Source organism: Mycotypha africana (assembly GCF_025528875.1).
Source record: "Mycotypha africana strain NRRL 2978 chromosome Unknown BDF20scaffold_9, whole genome shotgun sequence".
Classification (NCBI taxonomy): Eukaryota; Fungi; Mucoromycota; class Mucoromycetes; order Mucorales; family Mycotyphaceae; genus Mycotypha; species Mycotypha africana.
The window spans coordinates 458519-486359 of NW_026515733.1; the positions used below are offsets into that span (position 1 = coordinate 458519).

The 27841-nt window shown below is 37.3% G+C and overlaps 14 protein-coding genes across 14 annotated transcripts; 6 read left to right on the forward strand and 8 right to left on the reverse strand.

The window, feature by feature from the left end:
- Positions 1–517: 517 nt before the first annotated feature.
- On the reverse strand, positions 518–874 carry BDF20DRAFT_837912 (uncharacterized protein; the record flags this gene model as incomplete). The annotated part of the gene is made up of 1 exon (XM_053079099.1): positions 518–874. The coding sequence occupies one exon, from the start codon at positions 872–874 to the stop codon at positions 518–520; it is 357 nt and encodes a 118-aa protein (XP_052933373.1).
- An 850-nt stretch (positions 875–1724) lies between these two features.
- BDF20DRAFT_825415 (uncharacterized protein) lies at positions 1725–2282 on the forward strand (the record flags this gene model as incomplete). Its single annotated transcript, XM_053077976.1, has 1 exon — positions 1725–2282. The coding sequence occupies one exon, from the start codon at positions 1725–1727 to the stop codon at positions 2280–2282; it is 558 nt and encodes a 185-aa protein (XP_052933374.1).
- A 118-nt stretch (positions 2283–2400) lies between these two features.
- Positions 2401–3942, forward strand: BDF20DRAFT_688639 (uncharacterized protein). Its single transcript, XM_053076037.1, has 3 exons — positions 2401–3392; positions 3455–3658; positions 3755–3942. The coding sequence occupies exons 1-2, from the start codon at positions 2518–2520 to the stop codon at positions 3597–3599; spliced, it is 1020 nt and encodes a 339-aa protein (XP_052933375.1). The 5' UTR covers positions 2401–2517; the 3' UTR covers positions 3600–3658; positions 3755–3942.
- On the forward strand, positions 3711–4413 carry BDF20DRAFT_688697 (uncharacterized protein). Its single transcript, XM_053076040.1, has 2 exons — positions 3711–4015; positions 4307–4413. The coding sequence occupies exon 1, from the start codon at positions 3782–3784 to the stop codon at positions 3995–3997; it is 216 nt and encodes a 71-aa protein (XP_052933376.1). The 5' UTR covers positions 3711–3781; the 3' UTR covers positions 3998–4015; positions 4307–4413.
- A 66-nt stretch (positions 4414–4479) lies between these two features.
- BDF20DRAFT_824659 (uncharacterized protein) lies at positions 4480–5196 on the reverse strand (the record flags this gene model as incomplete). Its single annotated transcript, XM_053077914.1, is given in 3 exon segments — positions 4480–4785; positions 5009–5121; positions 5133–5196. Coding segments are annotated over 3 exon segments (483 nt in total), but the record flags the coding sequence as incomplete, so codon positions are not given.
- Positions 5197–5736: 540 nt separating this feature from the next.
- Positions 5737–6118, reverse strand: BDF20DRAFT_885314 (uncharacterized protein). The gene is made up of 3 exons (XM_053081931.1): positions 6042–6118; positions 5975–6019; positions 5737–5900 (listed from the first exon to the last, which is right to left on the reverse strand). The coding sequence occupies exons 1-3, from the start codon at positions 6049–6051 to the stop codon at positions 5797–5799; spliced, it is 159 nt and encodes a 52-aa protein (XP_052933378.1). The 5' UTR covers positions 6052–6118; the 3' UTR covers positions 5737–5796.
- Positions 6119–6556: 438 nt separating this feature from the next.
- BDF20DRAFT_688664 (uncharacterized protein) lies at positions 6557–9251 on the reverse strand. Its single transcript, XM_053076039.1, has 7 exons — positions 8744–9251; positions 8329–8670; positions 8080–8254; positions 7865–7996; positions 7668–7797; positions 7482–7588; positions 6557–7407 (listed from the first exon to the last, which is right to left on the reverse strand). The coding sequence occupies exons 1-7, from the start codon at positions 9164–9166 to the stop codon at positions 6866–6868; spliced, it is 1851 nt and encodes a 616-aa protein (XP_052933379.1). The 5' UTR covers positions 9167–9251; the 3' UTR covers positions 6557–6865.
- On the reverse strand, positions 9252–10854 carry BDF20DRAFT_688663 (uncharacterized protein). Its single transcript, XM_053076038.1, has 3 exons — positions 10822–10854; positions 10181–10744; positions 9252–10095 (listed from the first exon to the last, which is right to left on the reverse strand). The coding sequence occupies exons 2-3, from the start codon at positions 10493–10495 to the stop codon at positions 9337–9339; spliced, it is 1074 nt and encodes a 357-aa protein (XP_052933380.1). The 5' UTR covers positions 10496–10744; positions 10822–10854; the 3' UTR covers positions 9252–9336.
- Positions 10855–12159: 1305 nt separating this feature from the next.
- Positions 12160–12643, reverse strand: BDF20DRAFT_885329 (uncharacterized protein). Its single transcript, XM_053081932.1, has one exon. It carries the CDS (start codon positions 12551–12553, stop codon positions 12248–12250), a length of 306 nt encoding a protein of 101 aa, XP_052933381.1. The 5' UTR covers positions 12554–12643; the 3' UTR covers positions 12160–12247.
- A 375-nt stretch (positions 12644–13018) lies between these two features.
- On the forward strand, positions 13019–14198 carry BDF20DRAFT_837916 (Homocysteine S-methyltransferase; the record flags this gene model as incomplete). The annotated part of the gene is made up of 2 exons (XM_053079100.1): positions 13019–13140; positions 13376–14198. 2 exons carry the CDS (start codon positions 13019–13021, stop codon positions 14196–14198), a joined length of 945 nt encoding a protein of 314 aa, XP_052933382.1.
- Positions 14199–19864: 5666 nt separating this feature from the next.
- Positions 19865–20806, forward strand: BDF20DRAFT_825054 (t-SNARE; the record flags this gene model as incomplete). The annotated part of the gene is made up of 4 exons (XM_053077944.1): positions 19865–19960; positions 20050–20201; positions 20317–20504; positions 20637–20806. Coding segments are annotated over 4 exons (606 nt in total), but the record flags the coding sequence as incomplete, so codon positions are not given.
- On the reverse strand, positions 20529–23061 carry BDF20DRAFT_885356 (uncharacterized protein). Its single transcript, XM_053081934.1, has 6 exons — positions 22116–23061; positions 21955–22046; positions 21765–21875; positions 21493–21693; positions 21280–21422; positions 20529–21196 (listed from the first exon to the last, which is right to left on the reverse strand). The coding sequence occupies exons 1-6, from the start codon at positions 22953–22955 to the stop codon at positions 20826–20828; spliced, it is 1758 nt and encodes a 585-aa protein (XP_052933384.1). The 5' UTR covers positions 22956–23061; the 3' UTR covers positions 20529–20825.
- Positions 23062–23570: 509 nt separating this feature from the next.
- BDF20DRAFT_837919 (chaperonin GroS) lies at positions 23571–24135 on the reverse strand (the record flags this gene model as incomplete). The annotated part of the gene is made up of 4 exons (XM_053079101.1): positions 23571–23621; positions 23700–23882; positions 23988–24059; positions 24097–24135. 4 exons carry the CDS (start codon positions 24133–24135, stop codon positions 23571–23573), a joined length of 345 nt encoding a protein of 114 aa, XP_052933385.1.
- Positions 24136–25511: 1376 nt separating this feature from the next.
- On the forward strand, positions 25512–26860 carry BDF20DRAFT_825111 (thiamine pyrophosphokinase 1; the record flags this gene model as incomplete). Its single annotated transcript, XM_053077948.1, has 8 exons — positions 25512–25665; positions 25791–25869; positions 25945–26017; positions 26091–26186; positions 26249–26392; positions 26462–26498; positions 26583–26654; positions 26739–26860. 8 exons carry the CDS (start codon positions 25512–25514, stop codon positions 26858–26860), a joined length of 777 nt encoding a protein of 258 aa, XP_052933386.1.
- Between the last annotated feature and the right edge of the window lie 981 nt (positions 26861–27841).

A 27841-nucleotide genomic window follows, 5' to 3' on the forward strand; every position in this document is an offset into this window, starting at 1 on the left:
AACTACCTCCACCGGGGGCTAGGCCCCCTTTCTGGAAACTACAGTATTTCGGTTTTGATTTAGACGTTCTTCTATCAAAATTGGATTTTTTCAATAACCTAATTCAGACAATCCAAGTACTTATTTTTCGATAACTTATTTCCAAAATTCGGACACTTTCAGTATATCTACCACCCATCCCTACCTTCGTCTGAACAGTCTCGATTTTTCACCGTCTGCTTTAATATCCATTGGGATATATGGACATCGTTTTTTCGGATGATATTGTATGCCATTCCGTTTGACACCCCCCCCGCCAATCCATCCTTAGTAAAGTTCACAATGTTAATTCATTGAGCCTGTCTTCTTCATAGCTCTTGCTGGAAGCGGCTGCCTTAGATTAATTACCTACCACAGAAAGTGTCTTTTTCTTCTCCATGCCCCATCCCTCAGAGATGTTTTACGAATTTATTTATTTTTGAATAAAATAATCTACAAAAAAAAAAAAAAAAAAAAAAAAAAAAAAAAAAAAAAACTTTCAATGAACTATCTTAGGCCCTCTTCTTTCTGTACGCATTTTTCCCTTCAGCATGCCTGATCTAACCCCTACAATCTTTAGGAATAAACGTTTTGCAGGCTTGCACAATACGTGGTGTAAGAGCTTATTGCTGTCTAATGGTGTGCCTTTGGTGTTATTTTTATCCTTAGCCAAGCGCTTACTTATAGGATCAACAACCGGTAAATAAGATGGATGAAAAAGCGGCCTATATCTGCTTTCGTTGATGGCATATTTAATAAGTGAGGTATGGTCATGGTATCTGTTTCTATCTGTTTTTCTACCATTATAAATTCTTTGAATGTTAAACCATACATTGTCAGGAAACTTCTTATTCATAAGCTTCTGAACGATAACGTACTATTCGATTGATATAAGCACAGGCTGTGTCGTACTACTCCGGATCTGGTTCAAAACAGGCTGCCTTTTCTCTCAAACAGTCATAGTGTGATTGTCTGTAAGTAATTACGTACATTTTTCTTAATTCCCATGACAGCTAGGCGACCAGTTGTATTCTATGTAAATGACTCATTTTTTTGCATTCTCATTGACTGTTCGGCATCTCTGTTCATCTAAAACTTTATCACTTTTTTTTCTTTTTCTACAAGAGAAAGTGTTCCCACTCTAATATTGTTTACCTCTTCTATAAGCTTATGTAATTATGCCTTTTCGAGAAGCTAAGAGGCATCTCAAGCGAAAAGTAGAAAGAAAGAAAAGATAAATTGCTGAAGGTATGTCTTTGCTATCTTATGTTCAGTTACAGAGTTTTACAGTTCAATACTCCTTACGAATGTAGGAATTTGTAAGGACTGTGGAGAAGTTGGTCATATCAACAAAAAAAGTTACAAATGCCAGCTTTACGATGCATGTAAGCCGTGTTATCACTTTCCGAATGAAAGGTAAACAGATCTCTTACCATACCCGTTTTAAAGCCAAAAAAAGAAAAGCAGGAGCGAAGGATGATTACGAGACTAAGGCTGCAAAGGCTAGAGGAAAAAAGAAGAAGTTAGAAGACAGCAAGAAACGAGCAGAACAAGACGTTGTTTGTTCCTCTTGCGGTAAAGCAGGCCATAGTAGATCATCTTCACCACTATGCTTGAACTACAAGCCCCCAAAGGATGTCTTGCTCCGCCAGCTGTTCGAAGATGGTCATGAAGTCTACAGCAGGAAGCTGCTTCTAACCACACTGATGAGACCAGCGTTTGCTCAAGTCGCTACAGAAAACATCATCAAATTAGCAGAATTTACCCGTCAAGTGGTGTATAGAGCCCAACTATTTGTGAACTACTACATTACTGATAACTACGAAACAACGACTGGTCACCCATACCTTTATGAGCAGAACTTCTGGTACAGCATCTGCAAGCTTATATTAGGGAAGCGGGTCAGAAATCGACAATACATGGGCATGTCGGTCACGCTTGCCTTTGATGACTTTAAAAGCAAATTTCCTACAATCGTTTACAGTCTGAAGACACATCCCGTGAAGGGATACAGCGATTCGCTGGCAGCGGCCTGCGTGACACTGGCCACTACTTATTCAAACTTTATAGTAGAGAATTTTGAAAATAGGCTCAAGCACTACGCTCGAACATGTTTGAAGCATCTGTTCCCTGTAAGTCATGATCGCATCCATAACAACTGTAGTAGCAGAGTGTTTCACGAAGTTCTGTTTATTTTATGTTCTAGGAGCATAAGAAAAGAGAAATCGACAGAATCGTCAACGAATACTGCTTCAAAAAGATAATGAAGGGGGACTACGAATGGGCAAACGGGGTGGCCGGTTTGGAGCGGTTAGAGGAGGCTAATGCCATATGCAAAGCTGTTGAAGACGTACTGCCCGCGATCCCGAACATAGAAAATCTTACTGCCAACGGGTCTATGTTCCTACCAGCGTTAGGCTTGATGCTGCAGAAGGTGTTGTCTATTTCCAAAGCTACTACAGACGAGCAAAAAAGCCACGACTTTTCTCTTTGTGTCCAATGCCCTCTTTGAAATGGCGCCATATCCATATCAACCACAAAACGCTGTCTATTATAACGAGCCAAAAGTATCCGGGAAATACCTACAGAGAACAGGTTGAGGTTTTTCACCGCGTTTTTAACTTGTATACGTTTGGATACAGTTCCGTCGATGATATTGTTAACGATCGTGAAATAAAGCTAAACTGCACTGCCCAAAGCGATGGACATGGTATCACACTACAGTTTGTCAGACGAAAGGCTACTTCCGGTAATACAAAGGCACTACTACAACTAGACGACTTCAATCTCGTGGAAGTAGGTGAGTATTTTCACCCAATTACTGTTGATCCTGGGCGGAATGAAATTTTTACAGCTGCGGTTGGCTTCAACAATGTTAATCACGAGATACGCAGTTGCAGCAAAAGTGAAAGAGCCAACTTTGCGGGCTACACGAGGAGAAGCACTTATTTGAAGAAATTAAAAGAAAGGAAAGGAATAACGTCCATTGAGTCGTCGCTGCCTTCACCGAAGGTCGTGTCCAAAGAGGCCTATATTGTGTACTTGGAATACACATTGCAACATCTGCATACACTATTTGACTTCTACAGCTTCAAATCGGCCCAGTTCAACTTCAACAATTACCAAGGCAAACAACGGGCAAATGCTGAGGTAGCTAATGTGCTAATTGACGGCGGTCGCAAGTATAATAGGAGGAAAAGAAAACATACAAACAGAAACAAGAAAAGGAAACGACGACTGAAGAATGGCCAGAAGAAGACAATTAGAAGCAAAGTTAAAAAGACAAAACGGGAGCGTATGGAAGCTCAAGAAGAAAAAAAGAAAAAAACGATAAAAGAGGAGCCGAAGAGAAAAGAAGACGTTGACTTATGCAGGTAAGCGTTTTTGGTGGTAGATGGCTATTCTTAAGGCACTTAAAGATCTACTTCTGATACAGATACAAGGAAGATGGACGGAGAATCTGGCATCAAGAGCAGTTTATGGACAAAAGGCTAGTCATTCCTCTTGTTGTGTTCGGGACGGGGATGTCGGGAAAGGACAAATCTCTGGTGTCACAGGTGTCCTCTATAAAATCTTATTAAAAAGGCAGAAGCAACAACTTGTTGCGGTAGTCGACATTGATGAATATTGCACGTCGCAGGTAATTAACATTTCCCTTATACTGTGCAATATATGCCGTATTTCTATGAGCCGTTTTTCTACATTCCTTACTTATACATGCACAATCAAATATCAGGTCTGCAACAACTGTTTGCTCAAAAATATGGAAAGTGTAAAGATCGGTGCTGGTTCACGTTGTTACAGTACGAAAGTTTGTAAACACTGCCACATACTTTGGCAACGTGATATAAATGCTTCAAAGAATATGATGACTATTGCCACTTCAGTTTGGGCAGGTCATGGAAGACCCTCACAGTTTACCCCACAGAATCGCCGTAGCGAAGACGGTGCTGTCGGTTCCTCGAACCAGGCGGCTTAAAGATACTTACGCGTTTAGGTGAGTTCATCTTGTGAAATTTCGCACTGTACGTTTCTGAAGCTTTTATTAACTGCTGCTTGACGTTACTACATACTCAAACATGGTAGATATTCTGTGCTTTGGCACAGTATATTTACCTTGTTTGAGTAAGAGTAGGTCGCACATTTGGCATTGAGCATTTGGACAGAAAAGGTATGATCTGAAAAACTATGCATTTCATCTAAATAAAATTTTAAATTAGTCTGAACTTAATTGTAAGATAATCTCAATTTAATAGCCATTTCGTGCGAAAGTCAAGCGAAAAAACAGTAGATACAGTTGTTTAACTGCGGGTTTAGACGAAGCTTAAAAATAACTGGACGAAATGAACAAAAGTTTGAGACGATTGAGTTAGAGTTTGAAGATAGAACTACACTAAAATGGAGACGCTTACCTATAAATATCAAGCCAGTTTCGTTCTGGCGATAATAAAAATCAAAAGACTAAGAAGTTGTCTTCCGGCTGAACTCTGTAGGACGTTCCTTGTCTTTCCATACCGAAATGCTGATGGCCATCATGTTTTTTGCTGCATTGACATCGCGGTTCCATAGTATCTTACAGGTTTTGCAAACAAGGATACTACAGCCACGCACGGTGTCTAATTCCCTTCTTTTTTGCCGTAATACTTCGTCGTATTTGACACCTCCATCGACAAGCATGATCACCATCATGTCTGCAGCACGCTGTCTGCCTTGATGCAGACGTAACCTTGATTCACCCATACCAGGCCCATAGAATGAGAACAGGATCTCTAAATGTTGTAGTATATAAATAGTATATCTCTTATACTATTCAGGCGAGCCTGTTTTACTACTCGGTACATTGCTTTCTATCGCTTTTATCATACAACCGGCCTTTTTCCTTCTGATTCTGCATTGACACGAGTACTACCCGCCATGTTATAATATCTTTTGTCGAGCAGCGCCGTATCTCATGTCTGTTTGTTTATAACTCGATTGCTGCTGTAAATACTGTCTTTCGGCCAGGATCAACAAATGTGGGTCTGTAGTTTGCTGTGATCTCTTCATAGGAGAAGTCTTCCAACGTCAAGTCATGATGATCAATGACGGCGTCTTCTTTGGTTTCTTCTTATGACTAAATAAAAAGTCTACAGTGAAGCCATCAGATCGAATTAGGTTCCAAAAGAGCACACTTGTGTTTGTCTTTAGCTCAGCAACACTATGATATAAGTGAAAGAATAATCTTGAGAACAGAGTCTTTTAGCAGAGTGCTATTTACCTTACCTTCTGAAGCCTAACTTTTTGAAGTTGAACACTTTACAAAATTGTTCAAGTTGATTCCAATAACCCTTTACAAGTCTTCCAGGAAATAAAAAAGGAGTAAGGGCGTTTATGCTGATGGTAATGAAGCGCCATGATACTAAGGGAGTTGGAAAAGGTAAGAAACGATGAGGTAATGGTAACCTACGAACATCGTAGGCAAGATGATTAGAATGCTCTTCTTCGTAGTAGTCTTGGATAAACCACAAGGGCTTGACAGAATTGACCGGATCGGCCGCCAATGACAGAAGCGTAACCTTTTCCTCCACAAGGTCTGCAAAGTTCTTGCGAACGAGCAGTGGTATGGCCATCTTGTCCACAGCTGAGGCACTTTAAAGCTTGTGGGGTGGTCTTTTTCCGTTTAACTGCTTTCTTCTTCTCTTTCACTTGGTCACTCTGTTTTCTCTTTTTACCGCTGCTACCAACTTTAAGGAGGTTACTTACAAGCAATTAAGTGCTGTATGTAAGATAGATTTAGGTCTATTGCTTACCATCATCAGCATTTACGGCTTTGTAATACTTGCATTTGTAGTAACGCTTGTCAAAATGACCTGGTTCATAGCAGTCTCGCCACTTGGTATGTTCTAAAAAGTTACAACGAATATCAGAACCTTATATCTTGATCTGACGGTTCTTCTACAATTATCAAACAGTTTACCGAATGAGTTCGTTTTAACCTGGTTCTTATGCTTTTTATATAGATCTAATCTTCTGTATAATGAAACTTTTGTACATGAATAGAGCTGTAAGTTACAAAAAAATGCGAAATACGGAAAAGAAGGGATCTTATTCTCGTTTGAAAGGACCTCTTCATATTATTCTTAACTTTGACAACAAAAACGCGAGAAAAGAAAGACACGTCTTTATCATTGGGCAAAGTTCCCAAAAAGGCACTGACGAACATCTGGTTGGTCTTATAACACATCATCATTTGACTATTGCAAAGTGACACCAATAAGAGCTTTCTTAGCGACTTCTTCACTAACAAAGACTCATTTTTAGGGCTAGCTTGTACGCCATCCTTAATACTGCTTGGATGTTACTGGATAATTGATTATCAACGAAATAGTCCAAAAATTAAAATTACTTAATATTTCCGCTGATTTCTTCCGGAATTACGGGTATGAAGAACTGTCAAGCCTACCATCAGCCTAAAGAGTTTTGGTTACTGTTGCCTAAAGTGAATTTGTCAAACTTTAAAGAAAAGACCAGTAAAATGAAAGATTACTGTGTAAACTGCATCGAAAGGAAAACTTGGTAGCCAAGAAAAAAGGCTATCATATCGAATTTGTCCTAAGAATCTGTTAACGTCTTCTTGTTCACAATTTTATCGTCATGATTTCAAAATACATTAGATGGCCAATAACCTAAGATATCAGCTTTTGAGCACTATAAAAAGGTATCTTTATTAAGGCGTTTAATTTTTACACATAATGCAAACTGGTCACAAATTATTGCATCAGTCATAAACACTTCATCGACTGCTACTCCCCCTTCTTGCTTTGAGCGCTGCTAGTGGTGTGGGTGCCAGATGACACTCGGGAGCTAATCAATTTCTTTCAGCGTAGCTACTATTGCTGCCGCTACTATTAGTTTTGTTGTTTTTGAATATCTTTGTGCTTGAGCGCATTCCTTTCTTTAAATCTTGCAATAGTGTTGATTTTGATACTTGAGGCATAGGTGGTATACTATCTATATTAGGGGCAGTGATGTTCATTTTCAAATAGTCAATATCATTAGCAGCATCAATTGCTGTATGCGACAAGCGATACGATGATAATATTGTGTGCTCCTGGCTACTTCTACCATGGAGCGGTTTGTCAGCAGCTGATTTAGGTCTTTGGGCGATGTGTTTTTGCTGCTGCTGCTGCTGCCATGAGAAGAATATTTGTTCATCAGCAGTATGATAGAATGATTTAGCAATATCAGAATCGGTAGAAGTTAAACGATGTGTGCTAACTGATCTTGTGACCTGAGGCCTATTGAAGCTTATTCCTGTTTGCAAATGTGTAGCTAATAAGCCTAATCTTGCTCTATTGTTCGGTATAAAGAACTTTTCGGATTTCAATGCTGCATTTTCTGCATTAATGACTAAACCAGGAAGATGTCAATGTTAGCTTGCTATTGCCTAATGATAAGTAGAGAAAACGGCATCCTATACTCACGTTTTACTGTCAAATAATCCTTAAGAGTTGCATCATCATAGAATACAGGCGGACTCGGTAATGGAGGGCCAAAATCCTTAATGCCACTCTTTCTCACAACTTCAACTCTAATTCGATAACAAATTATTAATATCTATGCTGTTTTATCTCTTTTGAAGTAGTTATCTCTTCTGAAAGCTTTTTTACCTCCAAAACTTTCTACCTCCACTTGTTTCTGGGCGTACGATAATATATACATGGAGAAATTGTGACCGAATTGCCTCTGGATTGAATTTCTGTTTCCCACTTCCCTCGAGAAAAATTATACAAACAATATCTGAATAATACGAGGAAGAAATTAGTTCGATCTCCTGAATAAAATGATCATAAAGATGAAGACTTGCCATTTCCTATATGCTTTTTCCTTAAAACTTGTTGCCTATCATTCATTTGTGATGGCATCATTGGAGCCACGTGAAACACAATATCAAAATTGTTCCATTTTGAGATGTAGGCATATTTGCCAGATTCGCCAGCTGTAACGTAAGTGAAGATATATAGCCGTATTAGCTAACCATCGGTTTGAAAGTATAAACTGATTTTTGTAGTTATTTCATACTTTTGGTATCCAGACCAGCCGCATACCCGGTGTATCCTTTGAGCTCTACTTTTCTTCCCATGGTCGCGAGAAAATGGTGTAGCTCCCTTGATAATCCTGTATTTGAGAACCATGCTTCCTCAGTAGTCTGGTTGTCTCTTATAGTCAAAACGCCAAACTTGTATCTTTTTGGAATCTAAATGAGTGAATAAGGGCGTTAGAAAATCAATATCGAAGTTCTATATACTCTAAAGATAGAGTAGCATTTACGTGCAGTTCATCATATTTCAGCAAATCCTTTTCTAAACCTGCCATAATTGTAGATTCTGCTGATAGTTCTTTAAAATATTGCAAGTCAACGTCGGGACAGACTGTCAGTAAAGCTGCCCGTAACATTTTTGACGACTGCGAATTATCAATAGAATTATCACCGGTATTCGAAGAGGACGAGGAAATTGAACAACGATCTTTATTTTTGCTTGCAAATGGTTTGCCACTACGTCGATCACTCAACGAGGTCTTTTCAAGTCTATAGCCTTTGTTCAATTTTTCCAAACGCATTCGTGTTTCCTTGGCCATTGACTCATGTATTATATAGCGTCCTTGTTCGGGCTTTTGAAGTAAAGTACATTATCATTCATAACTTCTTTGTCAAGGAATGTAGTTAACTAATATATATGCTTACTTTTTTCGTCCGTACTATGATCCGATATTGTGTACCGAGAATAGAAGCTGCACTATTACCGAGGCCTGCAAAATCTCTTGCACGCTCCTGAATGACCGATACAATAGCCATTGAAGAAGAATCCTCTGTATCATTTATGTGGTTTCTATATTGATCGTTATTGTTATCATTGGATAATGATGAGCTCCTACTGCTGTTATCGCCGCTGGATTTATTTTTTGACGCAGATAACTTTCGTCCGACTTTTTTGTCCGAGGCTATGGTGTCAGAACTCATTATTGAGTTGTTATCAGCATTGTGCATCACACCAATGAAGGTACGATAAGGTTTTCCAACAAAATGGTAACGAAACCAAGTAGCATCAGGGTCAATCTTGTCAGGGATGTAATCGCAATAAGATGGCTGCTGTTGTTGGGCAGTCATGATAACTTTCGGCGCTTCTTGTACAAACTTTTCTGACTTGCATATACTCAAACTTTTTTTCGCCTTAACTCTTGCTGATATGTCTGAACATTTCAAAACAATACCTTCGATCTCTTCGAGCTACATAAATACATCTATAATGTTATATACCTGTTGTATTTTGATGAAAACTATAAGAGTTCTCTTACCGCTGAAGTGATTGTGTTATGAAACTCTTTCACTTCGGGTTTAGTGCTAATATTACGGGTATTGTTAGTACTACCCTTCAAACGCATGCAGATATACGAATGCTGCTCTTTCAAATCAATAATATCTTCTTCAATGGAAGAATACAAGGGTTCTCTGCACGCATCAATCAGAAATTGTATGTCGCTTAGAATTAGTTCTATTTGTTGAATATAGGTGCAATTTGACAGGTTATAATATTCTACGGCTGTCTTGATATTTGAGCAGCGTTCCATTAAATAGTCGGCAAACTCTGCAACAGACGAATCCGCTACTTTTGATGGCAGCATTGTTGCTGTAGTTGAGCTTGTTGTTGGCGTTACTAATCCAATGCCATTGAAAATAGATAGCATCGGAGACAGTGGTGGAGTGAAATTGGAGTACATTGCAAGGTCTGGAAGAGGTGGTTCTTCTGAAAAATAGCGGTTATTATTGTTGGCTATGGAAGAAAGAGGAGAAAATGGAGGGTCTAAAAAACGCCCATTATCTGTTACTGCCTGGAGTTTATTTGAGACAGTCTTTGCTTCTTGATAAGATCGTTTAAAATTGTCTTCAGGAGGAGGTAAGGCTAAGTAAGGGGTCACTCTTTCACCTGCGGTTGCTACTGCTGCTGTTGTAGATAGTATTTCATTATTGTTTTCATTATTGCCCATTAAAGATCTTGGCAACGAGGAGTTACTCACTTTCGGACGTTGCGGCTGCGGCTGTTTATAGTGGGAAAGATTAGCAACGAGCATTAATTAACGTACATAGCATTGCTTACTTCAGCAGCTCGATCAGAACACTTACATAATTGGGTAGGGTCTCTGATGGTGGTGGTGATGATGGTGAGTAATTTTGATACTCCTCGTTAGAATTTTTTTGTCGAAATATCATTTGACTAATACGGGTCGGTAAATTGTCACTAGTACTTAAACTGCTGTTACTACTGCTATTGCTGCTGCTGCTGACAGTCTTATTCTGGCTATAACTGTAATTATTCGTTGTTTGCTGTTGCTGTCTAATATTGAATGATTGTACAATCCTTTGTGGTAATTTGCTAGCACGTGAAGAAAAAGACGCTCTTTTTGAAGATAAAGAAAAAGATGAATTATCTTCATTCATGACATGTATATGCCCCTGCTCGATATGGCTGTCAAGATAGAGAAAAGAGATGTCTAGAGAAGAGAAAGTAAAAGGAAATAAGAAATAAAGAGAAAGGACATGTTCACAAAAAAGGTACAGGAAAGGAGGGGACGAGCTATCAGCAGTAGAGAAAGAGATTTAAGGTTCCCTATCCTTCTTGCACACAGCAATAGCTAGAATTGTACAGTCATTTTCCTAGTGTTTGACCATTGTGATATTGTAATTGAACTAATATGTGTACAGTGTCGTACAAAAAATCTGTTAGCCGAACTTGACAAAGAAACAACAGCTCCTTGCTTCATTACGTTAAGACAATCTGCACTTTTGAAATATGTAATATATTGAAACTTTACTCTTCATCTCAAAAATATACCTTTGGAATATTCATCTGCGCATTTGGATCTTAAATTCGTAACTCTGGGTAGATAGATTCGATTTTAGCAGTTACCAGCGGGCTCTTGTAAGATTTTCACTTTTACTTCAGGCAGATAAATGCTCAATTAAAAGCATTTGTTGAAGAAGTAGTACAAATTCACGACAGTGTAAGTTACCGAAATGTAAGGAATTATGCAACTGATGCATCAGCATGCTGTCCTAGGATTGCTTTATAAAAACAAAAGCAAACCCTTTAAATGGTTGCTTCAAATCTGATGCTGAAATTCTTCTTTAGAGATGGTATTCATTCACGGTATATGACTCTGTTTCAAATTTTTATCGTACAAAGTTTCAATTAGATTGAATTGAACGAATATAAATAGCCTTACAGTAGCCCAATCTTAACAGCTTTATCACAATAGTTTATTCAAGATACGTCAAAACTCTGTTCTAGCAGGATAGAATATGCGTTCTTTAGAGCTTACTTTTAATCCCGTACTTCAATGTTGACATCAATGAAATTAAGCCAACACTTATGTATGTATGTAGTTTCGGTTCGATGTTCTTCTATTACCGTTTTTATCAATGCTTGGAAACTTCGCGGCAATTTCTGCTAATTTGCCGTCATTATTCTCTCTACCTCTTATTTGGACATTATAAGTAGTAAAATGAATTTGCCCTCATTGCGAAGGAATGAAGCTATTACTCTTTCAATGAATTCAAAAATATTACATTCTTTAACAATAGGCGACGCTGCATTTTCAAGCTTTTGTTCTTATCGTAGGCCCATAGCAACAACATCCTTCGATAAGCTCTATCTGCTACGCTCAGTATCATTGACGACAATTCATTGACGCTAAAATTATTGCTTAGTGCACTCAATTCACCATAATATTATGAGCAAACATTGCTTTGGATTGACCGTAAATAGTCTTTTGGTTTTTGGTCATATTCAGGCCCGTTATCGTTTTCGATAAACTGTCCTACTTTATTGTTTTGAAGACACGGATTATGAAGTGATGTACTTGTACCTTATTTATGATGATTTAACTGAAGGATTTACTCGTTATCGAAATTTAAAACATTTTTATATTCTCACCATCTTTGCAGACATCATGCGAAATACCCCGCAACGCGTTTTGATCTGCAGCTTACGAGTTATTTTTTCAGTTAGTGAGGTCACATTTAGACAACCGCAAGCCGTCACCACGCTTTTTCTTTAAAAATTAAAAAAAAAAATTTTTTTTATCCTACTTTTAAGCCTATAAAAGCGAGCACAAGTAATTTTATCTAGAAAGGCTCTTCTTTCTTTATCTACTCTCCCAAGATGTATCTATGTTAAGGTAATTGTCACTATTAATTTTTTTGTTGAAACTGTATGTTTGTGTATATCATTATCCTTGATGAATGCTTTGCCGCCCCAGGCGGAAATATACCATGTCGATAAACATGCAAGCTCTTACCCTTTTCTGAAAACTTGATAACGCAACATACAACATTATTTATTAAACTTGTTGACTTAATTTGTTTACTAACATTTATTATAGTTATTCTTATATAGATATCTGTCACTACAATTCTACTGTAAAAGATAATATGTAGCAATGTCTGAGAAATAAAAATACTTGATAATGTTACGATGAATAGCGTTTTATTTTCCATTGTCAGTTTAAGTGATGAAGCTGCCCTTAGTCAATACTTCGATGTCTCTTACATTTTCATCCAAAGCCTTTATAAATATTTGATATGATGAATCAAATACATTCCATGCTAACACGGATTTCAGCATGACCGATAAAGTGTACTTTAATTTCTGAATCATCTATTTATGAACTTTGGCTTTGAATGTGTAAGAGTGTCGTTTAGTATCAGTTTGAACTTTCTTTGAATCTCGTCTTCATACAAACAAAATCTCGTATGAACAGGGTCATACTAATTCGTTATAGGCTGTTCTACTGATTTAGTAACAGCCTTACTCCATGTCAGTTGTATACCTTATTCTTACAGAATATAAGAAGTTTATGATTTGCGAACCAATCAGCTTGTTAAAAGTCTCCTGAACTTTATGAACAACAATATTAACTATTTATCGCTAGTCATTGATAAGTTTTTCTTCCTTTCTGCAACATGTCTTTTCAATATCCATTAATACTTGATGGTGGTCTTGCCACTGAACTTGAGAGAACTTTTAAAAAAAATCTATCAGGCACGTCAAAACATTCGCGAATAATACGCAGGAATAATCCCCTGTAAGCAGCCAGCAGACAATATGAAGGAACTGACTATTTGTGGTAATTGCATATAGTGGGTAAACTATGGTCTGCGAAATGTTTGGAAAATGATCCAGAGGCAATCAAAGTAAATTGTACAAAAAACAGTCGAAAAGGAAAAAGTCATCTGTTGCTCATGCCAACATTAAAAACATCTGTAGTCTGTACATAAGTCTTACTTTGAAGCGGGAGCGGATATTGCTACCAGCTGTAGCTATCAAGCGAGCATTGACGGTTTTATCGAGGAAGGTCTAACGAAGGAACAAGCGATCAAATTGATGCATGAAAGTATCCTTCTAGCTTGTGAAGCTCGTGACGAATATATGCAAGGTGATGATTGTGGCAAGAAAAAGAAGCTAGTGGCGCTTTCCATTGGATGTTATGGAGCCGTATTGGCAAATGGCGCGGAATATACAGGCAATTACGGCGCCACAACAGTTACTGACCTGATCAATTTTCACAAAGAGAGATTATCAATATTCTTGAATTATGGTTATGGTATTAGTGAGAAACAAGTGGATTTTATTCTGTTTGAAACAATTCCTTCCTTGGCAGAAGTGCAAGCTATCGGCCAATTAGTAGAAGACTGGGCAAACGATAATGGCCATGAACATTGCAGGAAACTTCCACCAGTCGCGGTATCTGTTCAATGCCGCTCAAATGAGCAAATTGCGGATGGTTCTTCTATAATAGAAGTTTTGAAGTTGCTGAATGAAGTCGTTCGAATATTCGCTGTAGGTTTTAATTGTACAAAGCCACGCTACGTCGAAACTCTCTTCAGTACGATTGCTGAATTTAATAAGGCACACAATAATAATAAAGCGATAATCGCTTATCCGGATGGCGGAGAAGAGTGGAACGAGACGAGGAAGGAGTTCGATGAGAAGACGAAGTTTCCTGAGGAACGTTTTGGTCAGTTGTTGACAACATGCGTTGAAAAGTATGGGCCCCGCGTCATAGTGGGTGGTTGCTGTGGGACAAGCCCTCGGCATATCATGGAGGTTGTGAACGGTTTGAGTAAAATGCATTCATCGTAGATATCAGAGGATTACCATTAATTTTAGCATCTATAACGCATCAGGAGCTTACTGTAGTATTTCTATCAAATCATTCAACGGTTATTCGTAATGCTTGATGTGCTGCATGTTTTCACTGTGGTTTTTGTACGATGGATGAATGGTTTTCTGTAGTAGAAAAACCTCTTGCATCGTTACCATTATTTTAGTAATAATTTTGACTATAATTTTTATATGTTTAAGCTATTAAAATCATATTATTTCCAGCAGATCCTATAGATATTGTTAGGCACTTCATTTATCATCCAAGTCATAGTAGAAATATGGCTTGCTGTTTGGATGTTTGGGCGCGTTGCATCAGTAGCTTTGAAAGCTCGTTGTAACTACTTTTCTCTCGTATAGCTGTATATCACTATTTTAGCATTTACTGAGAGTTCAAATATAGCAAGTCAACTCCTGATCTAATACCGCGCTACAATCTTATGATGCCCTGTCTTCCATATCTGGCATTTCCAAGGATGGCCAGAAGTAGTACCCTTTCTTAAATTCATTGACAGGAGTTGCATTTTTTCTACAACGTCCAGCTACCTTCATTATCTTACCCATCTAATGTACCCTGACATTAACATTGATCACAACTGCTGCTAAAATGGTCCCTTATATAGATTGCGTACTATGCTTTTGTATCAGAAGTCTTGATAATTGTAGGTATGACACGTCTTAAGCGACTAAATGCTGGTCTCATACTATTATTAAAGACGCTTCCATCCAGAAATACATAGTTATTTTAATAGTCAATATCCATATCCATTTATTTCACAAACCTATAATGACGATCTTATAATGTTTGGCATCAGCAACTAGGTGGCGATTAACATTTGTTATTGTCAACGAGCATTCATTTGAGATAAATTTGTTGACAGCTGAGGGTGTAAGAATGAGCCCGTCGAAAATTTGTGTTCCAGTCCTCAAGTGCTTCCTCTGTAATCGCGCATATCTTCCGAACGGAAAACTTTATCAAAAGCACTCTTTGAGGTTATTGTAATCGGTTTTTTCTGGCGTTCACTTTGTTTTTTTCTCATAAAGATATAGAACCTCTCATGAGGAGTAGGGGGGAGAAAAGGTAGGAAACACAGAGAACAATATATGGGATCGATTGATGAATTTCGGGGGATCAGAGGATTCAGTTACGAAACATCTGGTCAATATCATTAAGTAGGCGGTGAGAATCTTTCTTATGCTGCAGATGATCCAGCTCGTAGAATATTTATTATAGGCTGGCCAACGGAGTGACCACGTCTGCTGCTGTTACGGTTAGGGGAGGCTTTGACAGTAACAGGTTTAATATGGATGAAATTGGATCATTGATTGATGCTGGTGAATACAAACGGTGGAGCACGTAGAGATAGTCCATTACAAGATTTTTTCGTTAGTAGTGAGTTTGGATGTCTGTGACAATATGAATTTTATCTTGTGAGGAAGACAAGCCGCCATACAAAGGTATCAATCACTGTTCTACAAAGGCCACTAATATTCATAAGATAGGATCAACGCTAATGTCTGAACGGCGGCAAGCAAGAAGTTTAGACTTTTTCTTGGTTTTGCTTAACTTGTTTAAATTGTTTACGGTAAATTTACATAAACATGTTGAAGACTGTTCCTACCAGCTAAATTATTGTAATGCGACCAAATAAAGAATTGTACAGAGAGAGGCATAAATAGATCGGTTAGAGCTTTCTCGAATAACTGGCATAAGCTGGGTTAGCAGTGCATCATCAAGTAAAGATTGAAATCAAATGAGTACTTGACTAATAATATAAGAAACGCTAATAGGTTGTTGCTGGATGAAAACTGCCAAAAAAAGCCGTAAACTATTAAATGATATGTTTGCATGCTTATTAAAAGAAAACACAAAATTTTGTAAATAGCGCAAACACTACGCTTGACTCTATAAATAACCGTTCTAAAAAGCAAATGACTTATACATGATACTAGCGTTTTTGATTTTCTTTCATTTTTAAAAAGGTTAATCTAAATGGCTGTAAGTTTTTTTTTATCATACTGTTCATTGCTTCTTTTTAATATATTTGAAAGATCGGTTTGTATCAAAAGATAATAAGCATCACTCGGTCATTTGGTAGGCGAGTGTTAAGCCTTCTGGTCTAAAATCCGCAGCAAATATATGTTTCTCGGAAAGCTTGAAGATAGACAAGTAATTGGCAGCAAACTGTAAGTAACTACTTTGCATTACATAAACTTCAAAGTGAAATGAGGCATAATATACGTATCTATCAAGGTTCTTTCGTTGACTTAGAGAACTATGTGCATTTAATACTTAATTTGACGGAATCCTTATGCTGAATAAATGATCGACAACTATGTGTTATAATGCAACATATTAGCTTTTTGATCTGAGTAAAAAAATCTGGTTTTCATGCAATTAAGGAAATGCGACAGAAAAGTAAAAAGGAGGAGGATTTTCTGCAAGCCAGAAGTTTTACGTCTATAGTAAACGGTTATAAAAGCGAGGCCGATCGAACGCTCGTTTTTATTTATTTTTTCTTTTATTTTCTTTCTTCAAGAAGTTTATTTTAAAGATACCTTTTACTCTAACGAACTATTTATCCAATCCAGCCTTTATACTCGTTTTCGTTTCAATCAATTAGATTCCCTTGTATACCTACTTACGAGTATAACCATAAAGCAAGCCATACGGAAATCATAAACGGTCAACAAGTTGCCTACTCTTCTCGGAATTATATTGGTAATATCGTTAACGGCCGTAAAGAAGCTGGATTTGTATTCGATTATTCAATTGTTACGGAGCTCAGTACTAGAATCCTGGACGTCCCTAAATTTCATCAGGTTACGCTTTAAGTAAACCATTTCTTCCATTGATTTAACTGCTTCAGTCCTAAAAAGTTTCCTTTGTACCTAGCCAAATGGAAACATAAAGTACTAGACCTGCAAAAACAATAGCAGTCCTTTCTTCGTTAGACTCAGCAATGTTATATCAAGTAATGACAATAACATACAGATCAAGTTTCATTCTTGCTGTGAATAATACATTATCAGATTACATTCAGCGCGGCGCTACTTGCAAACTAATTTAAGGCAGTCATACCTGAAGCACCTTCCAATATGGTAAGAATAAACAATTCAAGCAGTCGTTGGCTCACATGCTCACATTATATTATTTCACTTACCCTTATGTTAGGCTTGTAGAACTTTATACTCATAACTTTAAAAAAAGGTTTTAGGTTATTGCTTATACTTCCTAAACAACCACTGAGTGAATAGTTCACTTCAGCCAGTAATCATATTGTTGCAGTCAAAGTTACTTCAGCTCGCACAGCTCCTAGAACAGACAGAACTGACTTTTTCTTACTCCCGGAAACTGTATCATTTTCTTCTGGATATTCGGACCGTGTCAAAGTCAATAATAAAAGTCATTCCTTACTTCAACAAGTTTCTCGCCTTTTCATCTCCATGAAAAATTGTTATGAGATAGTGCTTAAGAGTTTAAAGCAAGTTAATAGCAATGGCAACTCATCATTTTCACTTTTGCTCGCTATGAAGAACCTTCTACTGACAAATGGCAACAGTATTATTTATGAAATAATCATCCAATTTATAAATCGCATACAAACCAGCCATTAATTGAAGATCATTTAAGCGAGGTATCTCGACAATGTTGGAGCGGAAACAAAAGAGCAACATCCATATCTTCGGAAACTAATCGCCTATTCGAGCGGCAAAGAAGATGCAGTAGCAGTGCTATACATGAATTAGTCATATGAGAACATGTAAGTGAAATATGCCACAACTGGGACAGAATGGGATGTATGAGGGCAGCACCCACATCCTTTAAAACTGTTCTACAAGTGAATATTTGCTTATTAGTGAGATTGATAACGATTGTAAGTCGATGACTATGAACTTAGTGTTTTTGTTGCTCTTTAAATGAAGTAGAGAGATTGTTTACTCTGTAAGGTCTAATAGGAATATATTAATTGAGGACGCGTATGACAATCACTAAATCAGGTTCGACGCTTGATGTGTGATTATTGTACTTAACCCGGTATTTCGTTATATGTTGTACATAACCTATGTTAGATATAATATGGATAGACCATGGCAGAATGTATTCTCTACTCGGTTGTACATATTCTAGTATTGTAGTTGTTACCTCACCAAACATGTCAACTGGTAAACGACAAAAACGATATAGTAGTCCATCTTTTGTCGACATTTTTAATACACAAAACAATTGAACTCTGATCAGTATACCGCTTTGAGAGATGCAAAAATGGTGTAAAAGACCATCATGGATCTTTACTTTGCTAAAATGGTATGCCTAAAAGACCAAGAAAATTGGCGGACAGCAAACTAGAAGTCTTTTTAAAAGCATTGTCTTCACGTTGATGATTCTGATAAATCCAAAAGAGGAAAACGAACTTTAAACTGAAATTTATGTATACTGTTCGATTTATTCTAATTTCAGACAAAATTTGATACTTTATCAACACTTCAAAAAGGCTTGTATCATAAGATATTTAAACAATTCACCCAACAACCACTTATAAGATAACAGATGAACATCAAGAATATCTAATTGTTGATTTATAAGCATTTAAAAACCTTTCGCTGACAGTTTTCTTGAATAACAAGTACGCGAAAGTGATTTTAGACCAATATCTGGCGGTTGTAATTCATAAAGAAAGGATACACATGGCGCAACGAGTTATTGCACCGAGATTTTGAAAAGTAAGTGCATCTCACTTTTTTTCTGATCTGGGTCGACAAAAGTCTACATCGTTCTTATCAAATTGCTCAAGCAGAAGGTGTGATGTCAAAAAAATCAGAATAACCATTAGAAATATCAGAATAGTTCCTGATCATTCGCTTGTGAAATGATTGAAGCGAGAATACTCGTGTCTTCTTATTTTTTCCCTTTGAATCTCTACCTATGTTAGTGTAGGTTATAGTTTATTAGGGATTCAATAATTTGTAATCAGAGGCTAACAAGACCTACCAATAATGGAGTTGATCAGTAAATCGAATTATATAAAGTACTTCTACGGGCATGAAGGATTTAAAGGTAGAGATATACAATGAGATGGAGGAGTTCTTTTATGCGTAGTTGCGAATAAAATATTAAAGAAGATTCTGATTGGCTTGGTCACTCTGTCTGTGCATTCTATAGGGCTTTATCTTATTGATTCGAAATATAACTCGAAAGATATAATAACAGGAACTTTTTTTACTATTTTATTCAACGATTCAACATTTCTCATTTCTTGAATGTCATTCAATGACTTTGAACAAGGATACAGTGATACACTAACGTATTCAGCAATACCCATTATAGGTATCTCTTTTACTTTGTATCTTACAAAATTTCTTTCGGTAATAAAGTGGTGTAGCTTTTACTAATGCACAGTCCATTATGCAGATGACGACATTGAGGAACAGAATTACGCTGAAATCAAACGAAATCTTATACAGTCGTTGAAATATGCACAAGGAAATACTGATAGTATTGAGAAGCTTATGAATATCTTTGCTGGAACTGAAGATAACAACAAGCTGTACTGATCGTTTGCATGAATAACAATGGGCATTGGCAATAAAATCAAAAATAAAAGTTAAAAGAGCGCTGATCTGATTTTTTGGAAAAAACCAGGCACGAAATCACTACGGCAACTCGTGAGTTGATCAAAGATGCTATGCAAGATTTGAAAGCATTGTCGAGCTTCCAAACAACGGACAAAAGCAAAGCTGTAAAGAACAACTACCTATTTGCATTATAAGCTAATTTGACATTGCTAACTCAAGAAATTTTGTCAAACTTGACGCGCACATATTGCAGCACAAACGACGCTTGGAACAACAAAAAATATCTAAAGATTTACAAAACATAACATCAACTTTCCAAACGTTGCAAAAAGTTCTCGCAAGCCAGCAACGTGAATCTGTTAATAGAGTGAGAGCAGCAGCAGTTATGTTGGAGGCTCGATCATCGTAAGCGTATCTTCATCAGTAAAGCATCTATTATATTTGGTGCATAACATCAACATTTGTTTAATAGATCTGATATAGCAGTAGAAGAGGAATTGTCGTCTATTGATCGAAATAGAGCAGAAGTACTACGCAGTCAGCAGAAACAAATACCAAATCATGCACTGGATCAAGAAGTCGAGTATAACCAATCGTTGATAGCAGACAGAGAAATTGAAATAGAGAACATCGAGAATGGTATTACAGAATTGAATGAAATATTTAGAAACATGAGCATGTTGGTTAATGAACAAGAATCTGGTATCCGTAAGTCTGAAACCTTTTCATCTTTTTTTTTTTTTTTTTTGATCACTTTACTGAACGTAAACTAACTGTTGACCTTAAATTAATGGTAAAACTGTAATATACACTTGCATACATACACTTGTACGTTGTCAGAGAGCATTTATGGGAACATATTGAATATAGCACAGAACACAAGACAGGCAGCTGATGAATTGATAATAGCTAGTCGGCATCAACGAAATACCTTTCGAAACATGTGTTTATTTCTAATTATTATTACAATAGTAGGAAGTATGTTGGCCTTAATTATAATAGCAGCTTAAACAAATATGCATAATATGTCTATCGATTGTTCGTTTTGTAAATGTCCCTTGCTCCGTCAGAAAGTGATAATGATTTCTGCATCACTTGGTGCAAGTATCTCTTGTTGGCCTCTTCGTCATTTAAATTCTTGTCATCTGCCTCGTCTTCTTCATTTTCTTCCTCGAAGCCTGTCAATAGTGGATCGTTTTCGTAAGTTGGAATCATGAATTGCGGGTCTTTCCAAAAATCGGCATCCATAGGCACAAAATTCATGATGCAATCTTCATTGTTGTAATGGCTGGATAGTTCGTTTTCATCTTCTAGTGCCTTGTTACATGAGAAGCATTTGGTATGTGAGGACTGACGACGAATGTAATTGATAAGTACTATTGTTTGATAGAAATCCAAGCCTATGATATTCTCGAAGCGTTAGTCATCCTTGACAGTACAGTTCAATCAGATAACCAACGGCAAAATTCTACTGGGAGTTTACCTTTCTCTTTTCTCAGCTGTGTCAGATCAAATCCATGATCTTTCCTCATATGTTCGAGCGCATCTTTGGGTGATGGTAATACTTGAGTGTCAAACAAGCACATAGTAGATTCCTGAACATCCTCTTCCCAATCTGCCCAAGAGCTACAAACAATCTTTTGTTAAACTATACTGTATGCATACACTAAGCGTTCAAAAATGCGCCTCTACTCACTCATCAAGGTTGTCATCATCACTCTTATCGTTTTCGTTTTCAAAATTCTCCCAATTTTTACCAGGTTCTAAATAGTTGATAACATAGAATTTATCGTATTGTCTATTCTTGGCTGCAATTTTGAAATGCTTCTTCTTTCTCATGTGTTTACGTAGAACAGCCGGACTAGTAAATGTTTTTTCACAGTACAGACACTGTAGCCTATACAACAAAATAGTTGAGTCTTGTTGCAGCCGAATTTATACTCATGCTTTACAAATGACTGAAGTTACTTTGATAATTTAGCTTCCAACGTGTCCAAGAACTCATTCACGTAGACAAGATTATCCGGCAAACCAATATTAAAATTATGCTCAGCAAACATATGTTTGAATAAAAGTGCTCTGAACGATATCAAGCAAGGATGTTAATGTGAGCATTCATAACGCATAGGCCATCTTCCGTCCGTTGTCAAATTTTTACCTGTTTTCGCAGATTATTTTACAGAAAAGACATTTCCTTGGTTGCTTTGAACAGTAATCACGTTCATTTTGTTGTATGTCCAATACTTCGTTCTATAAAAACGAACAGTTATAAGTGAGGAAAAGTCGTTATCGAACTTTTCGAATGCTGTTATTATTTACCAATTTGTCATGCTGCATCTCAGTTCTGATGGCTTTGTCTAGCGCACACTTTTCATGATCGATAACATAAACTAAGAGCATGTAACAGAGTGTTGATAAGTCTTGATTAATACATTTAAAGCACTGTAAAGGATGTCCCTCACCTTTATCAACATCACTTTCACCCTCGTTTTTCAAGTATCCGTAATCCGACAACGGCTTAATTTGTAATTCTTTTGCCCATCGAGTCAAATAAGCTTCCAAAGCAATATACATATGGTGCAGATCTTTGAATATAACGTGATGGTCCTTCTTCAGATGGGCTACCAAAGATGTTGTATCTAAGAAAGGGACAGGTGATTCACAGTCTTTGAAAGGGCAAGATACAACAATAGTGGTATGATAAGGCGGGACTGGCAAATCAATAGGATCAGTCTGTCCATCGTGCTCTTCCTCTTCATCCGAGGAGTCGATATTGTCATCGACGGCGTGAAAAGGGTTGCTGCTATTGCTACTGGCCGTCTTTGCTGAATGTTGTTGATGGTTGGCATCATGGTTATGGCGACGATGTTCACGACTACCGGTGGACCGAGTTCCTGTTAGTGAGTTTTTGTCATTGTCTCTGTGCTTTTTGCTATTATTATGTGGTACGTGTTGGGACGGACGACGTTGCTGTTGCGTCGTGGATTTACTTTCCAAGTCTTGCTTTTTGGTGGATGAAGCTGCTGAATTGATTTTATGCTTCGATTTACGTCTGGTGTTAGATCTCGTTGTATCAGATGCTGTTGGTTTAGATGACCCTGCATCGCCAGCTGTATGCTTGTGACTACAAACAGTATGCCATTCAGTGTCGTCAGCCATAATTGAATATGTACGAAAATTGAGTAACAGGAAAAAGGAATAATGGATTACATTCACTAACAGATAGTTATAATATTTCAGTAATAATTTTTCCCTCGAATGATGGACACACCCAGCAAATTCCAGAAAATGCCCACATCCCGTCGAAATTGGAAAAAAAAAAAGGTCTCACATTGACTGTGGAGTTATATGCATGAACAGTTTTATGATTTCTGTTTGTCATCGTCATCTTAGAAGCACCTCTCCCGCCTCAAGTGTCGCCAATATCCTTATACTTCAGACATTATTTTCCAAGCTGTGAAAAATTCAAATTATTGCTTTATTGTAGTACAAGGATTGACACATCTTTGTTGATTGAAGCTGGTGGATTTCAGTCCCTGCTTTCAGTCGAAAATTCTGGAAATTTCAACCATCAACCCGCAAACAATGGTAAAAAATACAAATCAACAGTGCTCACTACTAGAAGTAGAATGATAAAACTTTCCAATGCCTTTGCTTTTATTATCGAGTATCTTACATTCTTGCTTTTTTTCGACGAAAATAATTAACTTGGAGAGAGGGTAAACTATACAAAATACAAAAAAAGATAAATTATGCTGATAGGAACTGCTCAACTTATTCAGTAAGTTTGGCAAGAATTTCAGAGTCACGGAATAAAAGGTATTCCTATAGAATGATGACAGATGTTTATTGTCAGTGCCTGTTTCTGAAAAAGCGATGATGCTGCTTCAAATAACTACTTACTTCTTGTCCAACCTTGATAGGGTTACCACCATAGGGAGGAAGGATAACCTTATCACCAGCTTGAACTTGAAGAGGAATGTGGTTGCCTTCTTTGTTAAGAGCACCCTTACCAACGGCAATAACGGTACCTTCGTTCAAAGCTTCTTGTGCCTTCTCTGGGATGAAGATACCAGAAGCAGTTTTCTAATCAATTCAACGATTCGTCACTTGTCTATTAGCTGAGAATTCTGGCGTCGTTCCCCTCTTTGTTCTACTGCCCAAAGTGTTCTGGTGGAGTCCATTTCTTACCTGTTGAGGCTTGATGCGTTGAACCAAAACGCGGTCAAGGAGAGGGACAATGTTCTTCAACTTGTTGGCAGACTAGCAAATTCAATGGTAGCATACGTTAGCGCTTCACTTTTCTTCTCATGAGTTTGTTAAACCGATAAAATACCATTGGAATTGATGTTAATAAATAGGCGTTGGCTACTTTGTAAAGAAGAAAAAGAGGGAGTGAAGTTTGAGAAATGGGCCCTCCAGGGAACTCTTATAAATTTTGATGTTTCCAGGGTTGCACCAATGAGATCGAATGAAATTGCAGATGTTTTTCAAAGAAAGCCATAGAAGTTTTTCAACTTCAGCGCTTCAGTGCATAGCAATTGTTCTCTCCAGACGTAACTTGGGAAAGCAATTGCTGGTTCTTCCTGAGCCATTTTCATACCAGCAGCATATGGAATAAACATTTTCAATTGCCTGCCAACGGTATATACGTGTTTGCTGCTTCAAAAAAGTTTTATTTTTTTTCCATCAAAGGGGATAATCATGGGTTTGCAAGCGTGACATGGGAAGAGAAGAAGCTGAATACTATGCATTTCGGAGGATGCGGGAGCTATGCTGTTCGTATAGTTCCGCCAACAATGAGAAAAAGAAAAAATTGTGCGTCTTTAAGCATCAGCTGTAGTTATGATATACAAGATATACAGGGAGTATCATCGGATTATAACAAAATACTCGTTGACGTTCTCGCCCAGTATTATGCCTATGACTGCTGACTTGTTGGGTGTAGGCAATGGATATGTCTATGTAACTTTTTGAACTCTCTACAAGATTTTTCCATCCAAAAGCAAATTATACGTAGCACTTTGATATCAAATGCTTTAAAGGCTCACATAACATCCAAAGCGTTATAATTAGGGAATATAGGCTTCGACCTTGGGTTCCTCGGCATTGTCTGAAATTATTCATCTCGATAGGATAAGACCATCTTCCACAACAATTACGCCCGTCAATCTTTTGTTGGATGGTTGAACGAGTTTTTATATAATGCTCATATAAAAGCTCGACTCCTTCTTCACAATTTTCAAGATTGGCACGTGCGCGAAAAAAAAGGCCTTCGTTGCTTGAATTTTCAATGCAGCCCCCCCCCACTCATCCTTTACTATTGAAAAACGGAAGTTGTATCAGATGTATCATGTATAAGTGGAAATGCTATAAGAATTTTACTTGGTCTATCCACCATGAAAGCGAAACGATCAAAATCACGGAGATCCTAGCTCCATTCACGAGTTCAATGCTATTCTTAAGCTGTCTTTCTGATAGTAATCATTGTCAAGCTCATATTACTTGAGCAAGTTGATCCCAAAAAACCGGAAGATTAAAAAGACGTATAACAAATAGTCTATCTTATTCTTAATCGGAAGAAGGTTTCTGATTTGAGCACGGACATCACGTCCTTACTATAAATAGGGTATTAGTATATCCCGGTCGTCTTTTTTCTCTTTTTATTCTCTGGTTACATCCTCATTTTCGGCCGTTTTCATACCTTTTACAAAGATGTCTGTCCAGACTAATGGAGTCAAAAGCGACATCAAACAATGGTATCCTTCGAGAATTCTAGACAAAAATGGAGGAGATAAAAAGTTCTGCTTGATCGTGTTGAATCAGCCCATTGTACATTTAGAGGCATTCGATCGCTTATGGTCGAATGGTAAGAATGCCGCTTACTGAAATCAGACAAAAAAAAAAAAAAAAAAAAAAAAAAAAAAAAAAAAACATAGATGGGCTGGTTTAATAATCGTTATACTTTGTTTTATATGACAAACATTAAAAAAGCTTCCTACAAGTTTTTTGCGGATGGTGGAGCCAATAGAGTCTTTGATACGTTCAAGCACGATAAAGCATTATTAGAAAGGTACAGCACTCAAACAACAACCCCCATTTTGAAGATTTGCCATCTAATCCTACCATTTGGTCATCGATTCTAAAGATATACTCCAACTGAAATTCGAGGCGATTTAGACTCCCTTCGTCCTGAAGTTCGGGAGTATTATGAATCTAAAGTATGTTTGTTTGCACGCTTATAGATTCTGTTTATTCCTTTTTCATCACTGACAAAGAATGTTTCTATCGTAGAATATAAAAATTACTAGAGTGACATGTCAAGATACCACAGATTTTCAAAAATGTGTAGCTCTAATGCATGAGAAAGAAGAAAAAGATGGTCAAATTGTAAGGGGGGCATTAAATTCTGGAAAAGTTACATAAAAGGCTAATCTAATATAGAAAAAAAGTATGATCTTGTTGCTGTGCCTGCCCTTGGAGGAAGATTCGACCAAACAATATCCAACATTAATATGCTATTTCAACTAAGAGATGATACAGACAGAAGGGTCATTCTAATCAGTGATGAGAATCTTACTATGTTATTGGATAAGGTATAAACACAAACAAAAAAGACTTATCGCTTAGTTATTGGATTATTCACTATGCCTATTTGCGCTTAGGGAACGCATCACATCCACTGTCAGCTGGACTTGGAAGGTAACAAGATAGAATACCATCTTTTTGTGTTACTAACGAGTTCTATGAGACAGAATGATAACTCTTTTTGACTCAATTCGATAGGCCCGACGTGCGGTATTTTGCCCATGGGAACGTCAGTTACATTGACCACTAAAGGATTAAAATGGGATATGGGTAAATATTTTAAATACTTTTAAAATGTAACAAATATGTGTTCTCCATTGCTAAATTGCTATTTATATGCATTGATGCTTTCAGATCAATTGTACTGTTCGTTTGGTGGCATAATAAGCTCTTCTAATAGTGTTGTAAATGATCTAGTAGAAGTCACTGCAGATGCTCCTGCCGTGTGGACGATTGAACTTAACCTTCCAAAGTAAAAAAAGAAAGCAGTTTGAAAGGCTCATTTATCAATGTTGCAAAATCCATTTCTTTATGACGAAGCTGTTTGCTTTTCATCGTCAAACTTCAAATTTGTTTTTGGTAATTCTGGGGTCAAATGCCTGCAGACAATTTCAAGTTTTGAGTTTTATTGAATTTTCCACATTTCTGATCTGGTTCGGATTAAATGCTTCTAGAGGCAACACTTTTTATATCCTTTAAGTTGACTGATCATTCTACTTTGGTGGCTACAGATAATAAGTACGGCTAATCGGTACGCCGCATTAGTATGGCCGACAGTGACACACACTCAATTATATTAACCAACTCATAGTCTGTGTCACTCGATTGTGAAGGATTACACCAGCAACGCCCCTTTGTCAGAAACTCTCGTTGTAAACCATCATGGAGTCATATCATTAGGCAACAAGCTGTTCCAATAATGACAAATGTGCCATTTGATTGGGCAAGGAATTTAATAGTCCAGTTATGCGCGTAAAAGGCTATTTCCTCATTGATCTTGGTTAAGGACGCTAGATCCTTTATATGCGTGAGTGTACAGACTAAAATCTTGCAATGGGAAGGCTCGATCTAGAGCGATTGATATTTGCTACATAAGGAAGAAAAAAGATTTTCTATATAGTTAGATCTTCTCTATGTACGATTTATACATCTAGGAAAACATGCTGGGTGTGTATGTGTGTGTGTGTGTGTGTGTCTTACTCAATAAAGTCATAACAAACTAATCTTTTTGGATTTAAGCTACATTTGGTAGTTTATATGCTCTCTTGTAGTTGTAGAAATTTAAGGTTATTGAAAGGCTGCAATTGGAGGAACAAATCGTCGACGTTGAGTTACTATCATTTGAACTTCAGAAGCGGTAAAAGCGCGCATCCGCTGAGTTTCCCCATGTGAGAAAAAGAAGATAGTGAAAGAGATAGTGAGGAATGGTGTGAGGAGGAGTGAGGACGAGTGCGGTA

Excerpts from the sequence above, each read along its gene's own strand:
- BDF20DRAFT_688639 (XM_053076037.1), top strand. The coding sequence starts at position 2,518 with ATGCCCTCTTTGAAATGGCGCCATATCCATATCAACCACAAAACGCTG. Across the intron at positions 3,393-3,454 it reads GAAGACGTTGACTTATGCAG|ATACAAGGAAGATGGACGGA; the intron begins GTAAGCGTTTTT and ends CTTCTGATACAG.
- BDF20DRAFT_688697 (XM_053076040.1), top strand. The coding sequence starts at position 3,782 with ATGGAAAGTGTAAAGATCGGTGCTGGTTCACGTTGTTACAGTACGAAA.
- BDF20DRAFT_885314 (XM_053081931.1), bottom strand. Across the intron at positions 5,901-5,974 it reads GGTTAAAACGAACTCATTCG|AACATACCAAGTGGCGAGAC; the intron begins GTAAACTGTTTG and ends GTAACTTTTTAG.
- BDF20DRAFT_688664 (XM_053076039.1), bottom strand. The coding sequence starts at position 9,166 with ATGACTGCCCAACAACAGCAGCCATCTTATTGCGATTACATCCCTGAC. Across the intron at positions 7,589-7,667 it reads GGAGGTAGAAAGTTTTGGAG|AGTTGAAGTTGTGAGAAAGA; the intron begins GTAAAAAAGCTT and ends TTATCGAATTAG. Across the intron at positions 7,408-7,481 it reads GGATTATTTGACAGTAAAAC|TCATTAATGCAGAAAATGCA; the intron begins GTGAGTATAGGA and ends TTCCTGGTTTAG.
- BDF20DRAFT_688663 (XM_053076038.1), bottom strand. The coding sequence starts at position 10,495 with ATGAATGAAGATAATTCATCTTTTTCTTTATCTTCAAAAAGAGCGTCT. Across the intron at positions 10,096-10,180 it reads CAGAGACCCTACCCAATTAT|CCGCAGCCGCAACGTCCGAA; the intron begins GTAAGTGTTCTG and ends CACTATAAACAG.
- BDF20DRAFT_885329 (XM_053081932.1), bottom strand. The coding sequence starts at position 12,553 with ATGGAAAATAAAACGCTATTCATCGTAACATTATCAAGTATTTTTATT.
- BDF20DRAFT_885356 (XM_053081934.1), bottom strand. The coding sequence starts at position 22,955 with ATGGCTGACGACACTGAATGGCATACTGTTTGTAGTCACAAGCATACA. Across the intron at positions 21,694-21,764 it reads TTGGAAGCTAAATTATCAAA|GCTACAGTGTCTGTACTGTG; the intron begins GTAACTTCAGTC and ends TTTGTTGTATAG. Across the intron at positions 21,423-21,492 it reads GATGATGACAACCTTGATGA|CTCTTGGGCAGATTGGGAAG; the intron begins GTGAGTAGAGGC and ends GATTGTTTGTAG.